Genomic DNA, 14,944 nt, shown 5'->3' on the forward strand with positions numbered 1-14,944 from the left:
TGAGAGCCAGCTCCTTTTATACCCATATGTCTGGGGGAGTGACATGCAAATTCCACTCGCCAATTCCCATTGGCCGTTTCTCAAAGATCAGAGGTGTCTGGGGCTCCCAAGAGCAACCCCTAGTGTCACTACATCGACAACACAACGTCTCGTTCCCTCCATCAGGGAACGGAGGTTACGAAAGTAACCAGGACGTTTTTAGGTCACTGTGTCAAGTTAAACAGTTTGAAGCTTAGAAAAACATGCCTTGACATCCCTGCGTTTGTATTTGCGCTCCATCAAGCTGTGTTTGAACGTAAGAACATATTCTCATACTGTGTTGTCTGCTGTCGGTGAGTGTGGTTTGTTCTCTGTGTAAGTGCATTGCCCAAACAGCTGAAGTTTCACTTACTGCCCCCTGGAGAAAATAGGTGGTCCTTCAAGCTTGAATTGCTCAGATAGAAGGATTAATTGTGTGTTTTTTTTTTTTTTTTACACGTTATTTTTTATATAATTAATCGCACAAAATTAAAGCGTTAAATAGACAGCCATATATATATATATATATATATATACACACTACCGGTCAAAAGTTTTGAAACACTTGACCGAAATGTTTCTTATGAAAAAATATAATTGTGCCACCATATTAATTTATTTCATTATAAATCTAAAATGTAATAAAGAAAAAATGGACCAAATAATAAAGAAAAGCAGCCAATAAGTGCCCAACATAGATGGGAACTCCTTCAATACTGTTTAAAAAGCATCCCAGGGTGATACCTCAAGAATATGGTTGAGAAAATGTCAAGAGTACATGTCTGCAAATTCTAGGCAAAGGGTGAGTACATTGAAGATGCTAAAATATAACACAGTTTTGATTTATTTTGGATTTTGTTTAGTCACAACATAATTCCCATAGTTCCATTTATGTTATTCCATAGTTTTAATGACTTTACTATTATTCTAAAATGTGAAAAAAATTATAATAAAGAATGAGTAAGTGTTTCAAAACATTTGACCGGTAGTGTATATATAAAAACTCTTCATCTGATGAATATATAGGCTATAAAAAGCTTCATTTGATAAATACTTACATATAGAGAACTGTGACGGAGCCAAGACTCTGGTGTATTTCGGGCTTGTTAATAGTTAAAAGTCCTGCGTTATACATCAAATCATATTTTTTTCTGGTTATTTCTGGGATTTTGGTTGCACAATAAACTGCTTTTGGGATTTTATTCATATTGTAATTCATTTTCCCTCAATGTCTGTGCCCTTTGTAGTAAGGAAAGACTATGAAAGTTTTTTTTTTATTTTTTATAAATCGATAAAAAAATAAAGTGCATTAATAAATTGTCTGCTTTTTCCACCACCTTAGTTTTTTGTATCGACATAAAACACTATTAAACATCATGTTTTTCATGTGAGTCATGTGAGTGTCAGACTTGAGATTCTTGAGATTTAATTCATGCATTACAGTTGCAGTTGTTGCAGTTCCTAATGAAGTTATCAGCCAAATGGTTTGAATCTTTTTTTTTTTTTTTGCACACCAGGAACCAATTTAGCGTAATTTAGCCCTTGACATGTATTCATTTTGGACCCTGGCACCAGGTTTCAATATCATTTCAAATGCAGTGCAGTGATCAACGGATGTTCATGTCATACATCTAACAGAAAATACAGAATTGTTCAATATTTCTTCTTCTTGAGTTAGTAATAGACCAGTGATTCCAGTAATGGATTATTCGGAGTGCTTTAACAGTATGCACAACAGTTTCACAATGTGATAAATCTGTAGGTTTAGGGGTAGAGTTAGGGTTAGCTTTAGGGGTTGGTGTAGAGTTTCTGTCGGACTTTAAATAAACACAATAAACACAGTGTTTAAATGATACAACCAGGAAGTGGTTCTCAATCCTGGGCCTGCAGGACCCCAGCACTGCACTGCACAAAAAAGTTGACTAGCTGGTTCAGGTGTGTTTGATTAGAGTTGGAGATAAACTTTGCAGGAAGGTAGGTCTCCGGGAACATGATTGAGCACCCTTGGGCGTAGATGTACCTAATAAAGTGGCCACTAAGTGTACACCTTCATTTCATCATTGCTCTTAAAGGAGGTGATAATGGTCTGGACTGAGAGTAGAGGCAGTGGGGTGAGCCACATTTGGCTGCTCTTACAGGGTGAATCAGACACTGGGAAGGAATCTTCTGATTATCTGGTTGTTGTTGGTCAAACAGCTTCCTGAGGTTTTGATGTGCCACATCACCCATCTTAGACAAATGGCCATCAGTTTACATTTCCTTTGACTCCCCCTGTCGCTCCATTGTGTTTTTTTATTAGTTCTTGTCTACAAAGCTTCCTGTCTCTGTGTTTCCATCCATCTAATCCCACTACACATCAAACTAATTAACCAGAGGTCTTCCTTCCACAAAGACTACTGGCTGCTCTTGAGGTCTGTTGACCAGTTCTCTTCTTGGTATAGAATCTCAGAGGAGGTTCTCTGTATGTTGCAGTATTTAAAAATTTTCATGCAATCAATCTAGTCCTAATTAGATGTAGACTGATATTTCTGTTTTACCGATTAATCAGTGCCGATAGTTGCATTTTGGAACTATCGGTTATCGGGGAAAATTTTTTTTCATAGTGTCTCCAACTGCATATCTTGTGAAGAATAATAAAAATATCAAAATACTCATCCCTTGAGTGTTTTGGGCTTGTTTATATTTAAAAATCCCTCATTATGCACCAAATCTTTATTATTATTATTTTTTTTTTTTTGGTTATTATTGGGATTTTGGTTGCACAATAAACTGCATCTGGGATTTTATTCATTTTGGACTCTTGTATCATCTATGTTGTGCTACGATATATATATATATATACTATAAATCGATTTTTAAAACTATTGGCTGATTAATCGGTTACTGGCCATTTCCAATACCTTAGTTATCGGTATCGGCAAAATCCACTATCGGTCGACCTCTAGTTATAATGATGGGATAATTTTAAACAGCAGGAGCAACCTCAAATGTAGGGCCTTCACAGAATTTGTTTACTTATAATAGTGCAAGTTCTGGCCATAAATCATACTTCATAAATATTTCACAGATATTGTTGCTTTGATGTCATATACAGTGGGGTCCAAAAGTGTAAGACCGCTCAAAAGTTAATCTTCCAAAGAAGAATTGAATTGAAGATTGAAGCATCATGTGTGCTTCAAAAGAAGCAAGGAAATTGGACCATCTGTACATACGAATGAGTCAAAATGCTCAATGTCACTAGTTTGCTTCTTTGATTGGTGACATAGAAATAGTGCAGCATTTTAAATATTTCTTCCGACAGGAAGCAGATGAAAGACAATGTGGTTGTGTAATCCCGCTGATAGACATTTTACTATAATAAACATTCCTTTCATACGCTCGTCTGGGTAGATTAAACAGACAGACGGGGTTGGTTTCCACACTGTTTGCGAATGAGGTGACTCGCTTGAACTTGAGTCTCATTGATTGTATCCTAAAAGGAAACTCTTTCCATCCATATTTCAGGTTACAAATGGAACTTCAGTAAATTTTCTCCCAAGAGGTCCTGTACAGACACAGGTTGCCCCGTCCACAAAGGGAGATGCTGAACTTCTGCAATGGGCAACAGATGAGTTTAGAGGAGTCACATCCTTTACCACTGTGCGAGACCCCAAAACCATCACTTTCACAGGCATGAAGGGTACGATCATTCTCTAAATACAAATGTCAGCAGCTTGGTTTTCACCTTTTTTTTGCATTGGTATATTTGACTCCTAATGTACATTATCACATACAGTATATAAAGTACTTCAAAATTGTACTTGAAGTGTGAAACACTGGCATATTTCTAGGTTCACATCTACCCTCCAGTTGTGAGCTGAAGTCGGAGCTGGCAGCAGAAAAAGACTTGATTGAGCTGGACGTGGATACATCATCTAACGATCTGAAATCATGTTATGTGGAGGATTCTGGAGAAGAAGTGCACATTATCAATATTCCAGATGATATCAGAATAAGGTATTTAACATGTAACATCAGGCACCATATATTACCGGTTATTTGATAGCACATGTGGGATTGATTTTTTTATGACTATTTACATTATAGATTTCTTCATTACACTGTAAATAAAATGTTTGTTCGAAACCAAAAATACATTTAGCGAGATTTATGCTTATAACAAGTGAAAAAAACTGCCAATTGAACAAGACAAAATACATTTGGGATGATTTCTTAAAACAAGTACTCAGATTTTAAAGAGGAGAAAGTCATTTTGAGCAGTTTTGACTTTAATGTAAGACATTTGCTGAAATTGTAAGCAAGCTGTTCCAGAAGTTAGCATGCTATATTTTGTACTGCTTACTTAAACAAAAGAATATGAATGTTGGACTACATTTAAGGTTAAAGGGATAGTTCATCCAAAAATGAAAATTCAGTCATTGTTTACTCACCCTGTGTTGTTATAACCCAATATGACGTTCTCTCTCTTTTTTAACACCAATTGTGGGAGAAAATGTGAACAAAATGTTGCTCAGTGATATCATAAAATGGCAGTTCATGGTGACCACCTCTTTAAGATTCAAAAAGGATGCAAAAGTATAATTCAGAAGCCTAATAAATGACTGTATGCGACTCATGTCTTGTTCTGAAAGCATACGATAAGGTTTGGTGAGAAACAATCCAAAATCAAATTAATTATATAGTGAAAGTGTTGACCGACTGTTGCTCTCCTGTGCGTGTTCATGAGACTGCACGAGAGCAACAGAATACACAGCCCTGCTCGCAAGATTTCATTTTACTGTGGTTTACTGCTTATTACTTATTATTCAAGTTTGCAGTTATGATGATTCAATAAAGCAGGCAGGTAAGGTACCTGCAATTTGAACAATATTCTGTATTTCATGGATGGTTTCAGATGGCAAATGTAATTTAAATGTTTTAATTTATTTATTATTTTATTTTTATATTAAATAATTTGAATAATAATAATAATAATGATAACAATAACAATACTACTACTACTACTACTAATTATTATAATAATATTTGTTATTGTTATTATTATTATTATTATTATTATTATTATTATTATTATTATTAGTAGTAGTAGTAGTAGTAGTAGTATTAATAAATAATAATATTAACAACAATAATAATGGTTTAATAATAATAACTTTAATAATTGTATTTTTACATTAAATACATTTTTATTTATTATTGTATTTTAAATGTTTTTTATTTACTTATTTTTTATTATTATTATTTCACTTATGTTTTTTCTAACCTCTAAGGTAAGTGGCATACACCTCACAAAAAATAAATAAATAAATAAAATACATTTTTTACAGAGTATTTTTGTTGTATTTTCCGGTAAAAATAACTAAACATCCTTAGCACAAGAAAAAAAAAAATACTTGAGAAGCATAAATTACATTAGATTTTAAGTCTTACTTTCAGGAAAAAATAAATAAACTTGAAACAAGAAAAAAAAAATGTCTTTATTGGCAAGTAGTTTTTTTTTACTTGTTATAAGCATAAACGTTTCCAAATTTTCATAGATATCACTGAACATGAGACAACATATCTGATGTAATTTTGCTTATCAACTAATTTCATCAAATAATAATTTTAAAGAAGGTTTTGAAATTTACTGGAAAACAAATACTTGCTAAAAAATTATTTTTTTGCTACACACCATGCTTTACCCTGCAGTTTGTTCACCTTCTGCCTATGGTTAATGTATATTTTATTATATAAAATATATTTTCTTTCAGGCACGTGTCTGTGCATTTGCCACCAGACTCTAAAGTGCTCTTGAGAGGTCCACCACACACTCAGTGGACAATCCATGCAAATTATGACATCAAATTACTGGTGAGAATTACTGTAGAATAATGTTTGATCTAAATTGATTATGAATACTGAAATACTGAAATTCTTTCTGTCTTTCTTTCTTACAGTCTAATAATCATGTATTCTTTAATAACCTGACGATGAATCGGACGACTGCGATCTCAGATGATGCTGCAGACATCATGCAGAAGGTCTTTTCATACTTCAACAGCAGATCAGTCACCAGTTACTCTGAGATCCGTCTGAACATCTCTGCAGTCCATCTGAGGATTGGAAGTAACATGAGCCATGCAGGTGATGTTCTTCTCTTGCACTGCACAGTTTCCTCACAGGACACTTTTAAGGCCGAAACATACCTCATGCAAGTACGCAAACTCAGACATGAGGGCTTGGCCAGCGCATGGCCAATGCATGGTCCTGTTGTACTGTACATACATTACGTGCGCTCTTGAGTTGCTCTGCTGGTTACAATCCTCAGACCACGAGAGGGCAATAGATTTTTTAGGCGTGACTTCGAAACCGGTGCTACGTCCAAAACCAGGAAATTGTTCCTTCGGAGGCTGTATACGGAGGCAGAATGAAAATAAGATGCTTTTCAAACTGTTCGGAGACCAGTTTCCTTAAGAGTTCCATTCATTCAAAACAACAGTCAGTTAAGCCATTAACTGATTAGGCAGCAAGTCAGCTGCCTACGTTTTCGGATGCAGCCCAGATGTGGTAGATGAGTCGATAGTTGAGGAGTGGGGAGAGACATGGAGAAAAAACAAGTTTGTTTGAATGCACTGGGGACAAAAAGTCGTATATATTTTTCGAAAAAATTTCAAATTGTTGCCCGAGTCCGCCATGATAGTTGTTGATTGAAAGAAGAAAATCCGCTCTAGCGCCCCTTGCGGCAACGCTGAGAATGCAGCATGAACTTGGTTATGACAACTTGCGTTGTGTTATGAATTGAGCACACATTTCACAACGCAACGACGCGTGAAATCGAGCTTGTGTAGCAAGGTGCGTCTGCATTCACGTACTTGCATATAGGATGTTTGAGCCTTTAAGGTCTCTCTGTCGAGTGCTTCTTAACATGCATGAAAAGATAGGCTTGCTGTAAGTTTATAAGTTGCAGCAGGTCTTTCATATTTATAAATAGTGCCGCTGCAGCAACTCTGATATGCACCTTCAACCGCTCACAGCAGAACAATCCTTCATATCACATTATTGAGTTTACTTTTCCCATTCTTTATGCCTTAAGCTGAACATCATTGCTTTTCAATTATGGAAAGGTGTTGCAGTATCCTTTGAAGACACAATAATACAGTTTTTAAAAGAGGTTTACATTTCTTTAAAGTAGTTTAAGTACGCTCAACTATTAACATTCTGTTTTCATTTGCTCACCCTCAAGTAGTTTTAATTTAGAATTACTTTCCCTCGTGGAACACGAAGACATTTATAAGAATGTCTAAACTGCTCTTTATCATAACAGACACTGCTGCTGTTGAGGTTTGAAAATAACACCATAAAAACACCATAAAAATGGCCCATATGTCATACGATAGCTTTGTGTGAGGAACAGACACAAATTCAAGTTTTTATTCACGGAAACATCTTCGCCTCCACTATAGCGCTCAAATCTCATTCGATTCAAATATGATGAGCTAAGGTGCATTGTTCTAGGTATGATGTCAAAGATGAGACACTCATCATTGACGTCAAACATGGCATCACTTGTCTTTTAAAACCATTTGCAAATTCAATGGGATTTAAGAACTTCAGCGATGGGGAAGATTTTTTTAGTAAAGAACGACTTCAGTTAGTAGATTCAAGGAGTACTTTTTATGGTGCTTTTTGGTCATTATTGGTGCTTTAGACATTATTAAAAATTAAAAATCTCGTTTATTGTTCCATAGAAGAAAGAAAGGCATACTCTGCTTGGGGCGGTGAGTAAATGATGACAGAAATTTTCATTTTTGGGTAAACCAGTCCCTGTAAATACTCTTTTTTTTTCTTTCTATCTCTTTCTGCATTTCTCTTTAGATCCATCAATAGTATCAGAAATTGAGGACACCACCTCAGCTCCCAGTTCTTCATCGGTTCCTATTCAGATGCAGCTGTTCTTGTCTCCAGACTATAAATCACCTCTGGATCCCAGCAGCAAAGTTTACAGTGACAAGATGGTCTATGCAGAGGTAGATGTCTTTTTATAATGTCAAGTTTCACCAACAGACATAATTTAGTTTAGTAAATGACCATTTTCTGCACTCTCCCTGACTCATACAGTTTAACAGACTGTTTTCGCTACTGTACCCTTAAGACTTCTACATGTAAATTACCTCTGTTATAATTGGCTAACCTCTGGATACAAATATATTGCATGATAGATGTTGATATGTACATGCGGATGATCGAATGTTAATGAGCTCATGGTTGTGATGTCATAACCATGAAGATTTCTGAACAAGATTTTTTGCAGCTTGGTCTTTGCAACACAGTCTCATGGAGAAATCTTACGGATTAGTGTGAGTTGGCTATATCAAACGAGTTGGGTTATGAACCTACAGATGTTTGTTTGGACATTTTCAAGAAATCGGAATTTCATTAACCTATGTATCAGCAACAACATAATAAAACAAAATTAAATCCAGACGACTAGTAGCCTGAGACAAGAGTTTGAAATGAACGAGTTGGACTCATACAAGCTAGGAGGTTCTTAAGTTACTAGACCGGTTATTGAACCAAAGAACCTATTCGAAATGAACAAATCAAACCTACACGCTGAAGCAGATGTCAGCGTTTTCGGTCGTGTAAGACTGAGTATGAATAAAAAAAGAACCAAAAACCGTTGAAAGAGCCAATACCAGAATGAGCATGCATGTACTGAGGACTTGAACAAGCCTGGGACTAAATGTGCGTTTATTCAAAAACAAACAAAACAGTGGAAATATTTGAGGCGGAACAACCTGGCCCGCCCTCTCATCATCATTGCCATCCTTCAGCCAAGCTCACAACGGGTGTGGGCAGGAGAGAGAAGAGGCGCATAGTTAATAAGCCTCGTTTGGGCAGCAGGAGGGAACAAGGCACACCTGATGTGTGTTTAGCCTCGTCATCGCTGCCAAATAAATACAGAGGGTGCCTCTTCTTGGGGAGCTGGCTTCTGTTCTCCATGTGTGCACACACTGGCATCCTTGCTTGTCCAGGAGGAGAGCGGGGAGGGTACTGGCCGAATAAGATGTGTGTCGGACCCACACCCTCGGCCACCCGATGCGAATTAGATGCGACACCAGGGATTGTGAGCACACCTAGGAAGACCTCTCACGCCACGGACCACGGAGGGGAGTGCATTTGGCCATCAGAACCCGCCCATGTCTTGGACCATTCCTGTTGACATTACCCCTTCCTTCCCTCACAAAGCCGCATCACATCGCGAGGATACCAGATTCCCCTTTATTTTGAACTTTCCCTCATGGACACATTATTTTCCCCATTTTTTATATTTTATGTTTATTAGTATTTCCAATAAACACCTCTCCGATGCTTGATGCCACACCCACTGTATCTGTCTCTTGCTTACCCTGCCACAACGCTTATGACTAGTTATATTAAAAACCGGTTTGCAGAAATGAATCGGACTTCCCATCACTCATGCCAAAAAACACTTTATGTTCTTTTCCAAAGTTGGAGTGCCTGTAACTCCTGAAATATTCAAGATATCTTTATATCCTTTTAGATTCTGATTCAAAACAAACTTTTCTTTTTGCTTGTTTATTGTTAAGGCTCTACATGGTTAAACCCCAAATGTATGGGGCTCTTAATGTGGCTCCATCCGTAAATTGTTCAATTTGACCCATTTTCAATGGTTAATAACCAAATGTGTGGCACATGGTATGAAGCTGTTTTTTCTTGTCCAACAAAACAAAGCTCTAAAGAGCAATTATGTCTAGAAATGTACCTTTATGTATTCACAAAAAAACAATTGTCCAAAAATACATTATTACAAACAGTAGCAGTTCTAGCTTGTATGGCGCCCTGGGCGAAACCCGCTTCAATACGCCCCATAAAGTTGTTGACTGGGGGATTGTATGGTGCCTCGTGAACCCCCCCCCACCCCCCCGCAAGATGCCGCCCTGGGCAACTGCCCATGTTGCCCATGCCTAAATCTGCCACTGATTACAAAGAATATCTGACACGTGGCTCTTCAGTTCTACCTATCTTTGTGTAAAAATAAAATAATGCTGCTGCCACATTTCTACGTTTTTTCTTTACCTGTAGTTTTGCTCCAAAATCATTGGCGGAAATTATCATTATGACCACCCTTAACAAAATAATGGGATACGTTTTGATTTATGTTTACCTTCCTTCAGAAAAATTTTAACAAAATAAAAAATTTGGTAAAAATTTGGTTGGTTTGACATGGAATAACTCACTTTCCTTTCTCTTTAACCAGATCTCTTATCAAACGTATGGAGGGATTTACTTCAGCATTAAAGTGATCAGCTGTCGAGTGCGCTCTATGGCACTGGAGAGGAACATGCCTTTTAAAGTGGAGACATGTGTCAAAAAAGACTGTCCCAAGAGACTTAGTTTCTCCTTTGAGCTGCTTCAAGAACTTCCATCCACCTCGTGGGAACTGGAGTGTGCAGTTCAGCTCTGTTACGATGGGATCGGGGTTTGTGCAGATCTGTTCTCCACACTGTCAATAAAATGTCTGTAGAAATCCATGTATTACTTTATTTGCAAAATCATCTTGTGTTGTTCTCTTTTGTGTTTTCAGTTTTGTCAGAAAGAAACAAGTGTCAAGAGGAACTTGCAGGTCATCAAGTCTTATATACCAAGCACAAGTGAGTACAACTACAAGAGCTACATACAATATTACTCTACTGCAATAATATGCAAGCACAGCAAAAAATGGAAAGCAGATTGCAGATTGCTCAATTTGGTTGCATATCATAACTAAAGGTCAACCAGTAGGGGATACTGTATGTCTACAGAGCAGGGTGGCTGATGGCCGAAATTATGTCGATATACACCGATCAGTCACAACATTAAAACCACCTGCCTAATATTGTGTAGGTTCCCCGCGTGTCGCCAAAACAGCACTAACCAGCATCTCATAATAGCATTCAGAGATGATATTCTTCTCACCACAATTGTACAGAGTGGTTATCTGAGTTACCGTAGACTTTGTCAGTTTGAACCAGTCTGGCCATTCTCTGTTGACCTCTCTCATCAACAAGATATTTCCGTTCCACAGAACTGCTGCTCACTGGATGTTTTTGGCACCATTCTGAGTAAATTCTAGAAACTGTTGTGTGTGAAAATCCCAGGAGATCAGCAATTACAGAAATACTTAACCAGCCTGTCTGGCACCAACAAACAGCCAGACAGAGTCTACGGTAACTCAGATAACCGCTCTGTACAATTGTGGTGAGAAGAAAAGCATCTCTGAATGCTATTCTGAGATGCGGGTTGCCGCTGTTTTGGCGGCATGAGGGGGACCTACACAATATTAGGCAGTTGGTTTTAATGTTGTGGCTGATGTATGTATAATACAGAGTTAATGGTAGAAAATTAAATGTACATGTCATTTAAATTAGTTGTGTCACATTTAAGTGTTTTGTTGTCAGAAAAATGGACCAGATTCATTGTTGCATATTCCTTGTGGAACTTTTGTCATGTTAGTCAGCTTGCTGAAGATAATGTAATTTTGGTCAAAACATGCTGTTTTCTCTGTGTAATAAATGTACATAATGCATTAAAGGGTTACTGATATACATACATTTGTATGACCGAAACTTGAATGTTGGAAGGAAACTTTATGACAGTCAGCAACACAAGACCTTTAACCCTGTTATGTTCGATAACCTTGAGTTCTAATTTGGAAACATATAGGAAATAAAATCTCCATTCATTAAAGTTGGCAACAATAGGAAGACACAATATTGTCCCAAATTCAAACAACACCCATCTCGTCTCAGCAAAAATTTGTGCTATTCCGGTGGAGCTAGAGCTGGTGTCGCCCCACCTTCAGTTGACGGTATCAGTTGTTATGTAGATGAGGTCAGGATATGAGGAAGAGTGGGACGGGAGGCTGTTTATAGGAAGGACTGCTCGCTGACCTTGTGGCTGCAATCAGAAATAATGAGCCAGTGGGGGATTTATTGTGTCCGAGGTCTGGTATGTGCAGCCCTCCAAACATCGGCCTGGGTCGCTATTGTCAGGCGCACACAAAGAAGGGAAGGTGTTGTTCTTAATAGGGGAAGATGGTCCCCGGGCAGATGAGTCAGGAACAGAGTGTGCATTCCTCGTGCCATCCAGAGCTGAACACCATTATATTCCGCTCTCGACGTGCTCAGCTCAGTCTCGGTCCACACGTTATTATTTCCTGCACTCCTGTTGATTCATAGATGATGGGATAATAGACGACAGTTTGACAGTTAGGTGCAATATTTGATGTAGAGACTGGAAAATTTTGGGGGAATTCACAGAGAATAAATTGTGCTTGCTGATAGCGTTGTTTATTAGCACCCAATTCTCTAAAGTAAATAGGTTAACAGTGCAAACATGCCAAAAATTACAGTCTCACTCCACCACTGCGATCCAGAAAACACTGAAAGTGCACTCGACTACCCTGCTTGTCTGGATATACAGGGTAATGTTAACTTCAAAAAAAAATTTCTTTGTTTTTCATGTTAGTTCATATTGTATTAACTAATGTTAACATATACAATTTTTTATATTAAAAATGCATTAGTGTATGTAGAAATTAACATTAACTAAAATTAATAAGTGCTGTGAAAATATTGTTCATTGTTAGTTCATGTTAACTAATGTTGTTAACGAATGTTAACGAATACAACCGTATTGTAAAGTGTTACCAAAACGTGATAGACAGATAACTACGTAGTGACATAAGTTTAATTAAAATATTTTTATATTTTTATTAAATACTTTTATGATCATTTTATGGTCATTTTGTGGTTTATTTTATAGTCATTTTTTGAAGACTGCATTTCAACTGTTAATTGGCCAAGCAGGTGAAGTTATTGATATTAATCAGAATATTATTAACAGAAAACTGGTGTTGAGCAATCTTAATTTATGTCACACCTTAGCCCTAGACTGGGGTCATAACAATTGACAGCATATATATATATATATATATATATATATATATACATATACACACACACACACACACACACACACTACCGTTCAAAAGTTTAGGGTCACTTACTCATTTTTTATTATTTATTAATATATAATAAAATAAAATAAAATATAATATAATATATAATTATATATTAATAGTAATGTCATCACAACTATGGAATAATAGAAATGGAAATATGGAAATTATGTTGGGACTATAAAAATCCAAAATAAATCAAAACTGTGTTATATTACAGCATCTTCAAAGTGGCCACCCTTTGCTTACATTTTGCAGAAATGTACTCTTGGCATTTTCTCAACCAACTTCTTGAGGTATCAAACTGGGATGCTTTTTAAACAGTATTGAAGGAGTTCCCATCTATAGGCTGGGCACTAAGTGGCTTCTTTTCTTAATTATTCGGTCCAAGTCATCCATTTAAGTGATGATTAAACGATTACAGATGTTTTTTATTAATTTGAATATTTTAAAGTTTAGTTTCAGTTAAAGTGATATAATCCTTTGAAATGAGTTAAATAGGGCACCAAAAATCACACAGAACAGAATGAAATCGTTTCAAATTAGGTGTCATCTGCATTAAATAAATGGGATGTCATTGAACATTTAACTAATCTTATTGATTATAAATACAATAAAATCTTGGATTCAATAAGGATTCATGAACATTTGTTTGTAACTAAAGTTGTTCATTCGTAAAATGATTTACGTTGTAGATGCTGTCAAAACGTCAATATTATACGTTTAAGTGTCTATGCAAACAAAAGTACTGGTAATCTAAAGTAAAAGGTTGCAGATTCAATCCCCACAGCCATCACCATTGTGTCCTTGAGCAAGGCACTTAACTCCAGGTTGCTCCAGGGGGATTGTCCCTGTAACAAGTGCACTCTAAGTCGCTTTGGATAAAAGTGTCTGCCAAATGCATAAATTTACATTTATGCATTTGGCAGATGCTTTTATCCAAAGCAACTTACAGTGCCCTGATTACAGGGACAGTCCCCCTGGAGCTAAGTGCCTTGCTCAAGAACACAATGGTGGTGGCTGTGGGGATTGAACCAACAACCTCCCACGTATCAATTCAGTGCTTTAGTCCACTACACCACCACCACTCCAATAGGAATAATGTGTAGTACATAAATGTAAATGTAAGTACATGTACGTGTGATACAATCACATTTTACATAAGAATACATACCTACACTCATAAGATCAAAGTTGTATTTATGGCCACTTATGAAGGTCCTCACCACCATTTGATCAAGAATTGATTAGTAACTAATTTGATTATTTCACTTCCACCTATGAAAGCATGTTTTGTTGTCCAGAAAACACACTGGTTTGGTCAGCAATGGGACACAGTCACTTCACAAACTCTGGTGTACACACACAAAAAAGGAAAAACAAAAACTGGAGTGGTGGTGGAGTAGTGGGCTAAAGCACATAACTGGTAATCAGAAGGTTGCTGGTTCAATCCCCACAGCCACCACCATTGTGTCCTTGACGCTAGCAAGACACTTAACTCCAGGTTGCTCCAGGGCGATTGTCCCTGTAATAAGTGCACTGTAAGTCACTTTGGATAAAAGTGTCTGTCAAATGCATAAATGTAAATGTAAAAACTCTTTAGTTGAACTTGATGGTGTAGTGTAGTTGTAATTTCCACTTAAATACTTCAAGTAGAGGGAACATAACTGAATCAAGTAAACCTAACAACATTTAACATGTCAAAATAACTCAAATGAAACATTTAGTGATATGCTAGCTAGTGACAGGAAATGTTAGCATGCTAAACACATGCTGGTGGGGAGCACTACTGAGTAAGACTTGGTCACGTTAATTTAAGTTACCTTGGTTACATTATTTTATGAGTAATATGAACATGGGAGGATTGAGTAAAACTGACGATGGTGAAAGTTCATTTCTTTTAGTGTAGAAAACAGCTAG

The 14,944-nt window shown here is 36.8% G+C and overlaps 1 protein-coding gene across 3 annotated transcripts in view; it reads left to right on the top strand.

Moving 5' to 3' along the window:
• LOC127435782 (endoglin-like) overlaps positions 1 to 14,944 on the top strand; it is a 64,125-nt gene that overhangs the window by 39,480 nt on the left and 9,701 nt on the right. For all 3 annotated transcript variants that reach the window (XM_051689478.1, XM_051689488.1, XM_051689495.1), the window contains 7 exons: positions 3,523 to 3,697; positions 3,849 to 4,014; positions 5,772 to 5,871; positions 5,958 to 6,144; positions 7,876 to 8,027; positions 10,283 to 10,504; positions 10,610 to 10,676. In XM_051689478.1, the coding sequence (XP_051545438.1) occupies positions 3,523 to 3,697; positions 3,849 to 4,014; positions 5,772 to 5,871; positions 5,958 to 6,144; positions 7,876 to 8,027; positions 10,283 to 10,504; positions 10,610 to 10,676 (1,069 nt within the window). The remainder of the gene's footprint in view (positions 1 to 3,522; positions 3,698 to 3,848; positions 4,015 to 5,771; positions 5,872 to 5,957; positions 6,145 to 7,875; positions 8,028 to 10,282; positions 10,505 to 10,609; positions 10,677 to 14,944) is intronic.

The sequence above is a fragment of the Myxocyprinus asiaticus genome, chromosome 4 (genome assembly GCF_019703515.2).
Source record: "Myxocyprinus asiaticus isolate MX2 ecotype Aquarium Trade chromosome 4, UBuf_Myxa_2, whole genome shotgun sequence".
NCBI classification, from domain to species: domain Eukaryota; kingdom Metazoa; phylum Chordata; class Actinopteri; order Cypriniformes; family Catostomidae; genus Myxocyprinus; species Myxocyprinus asiaticus.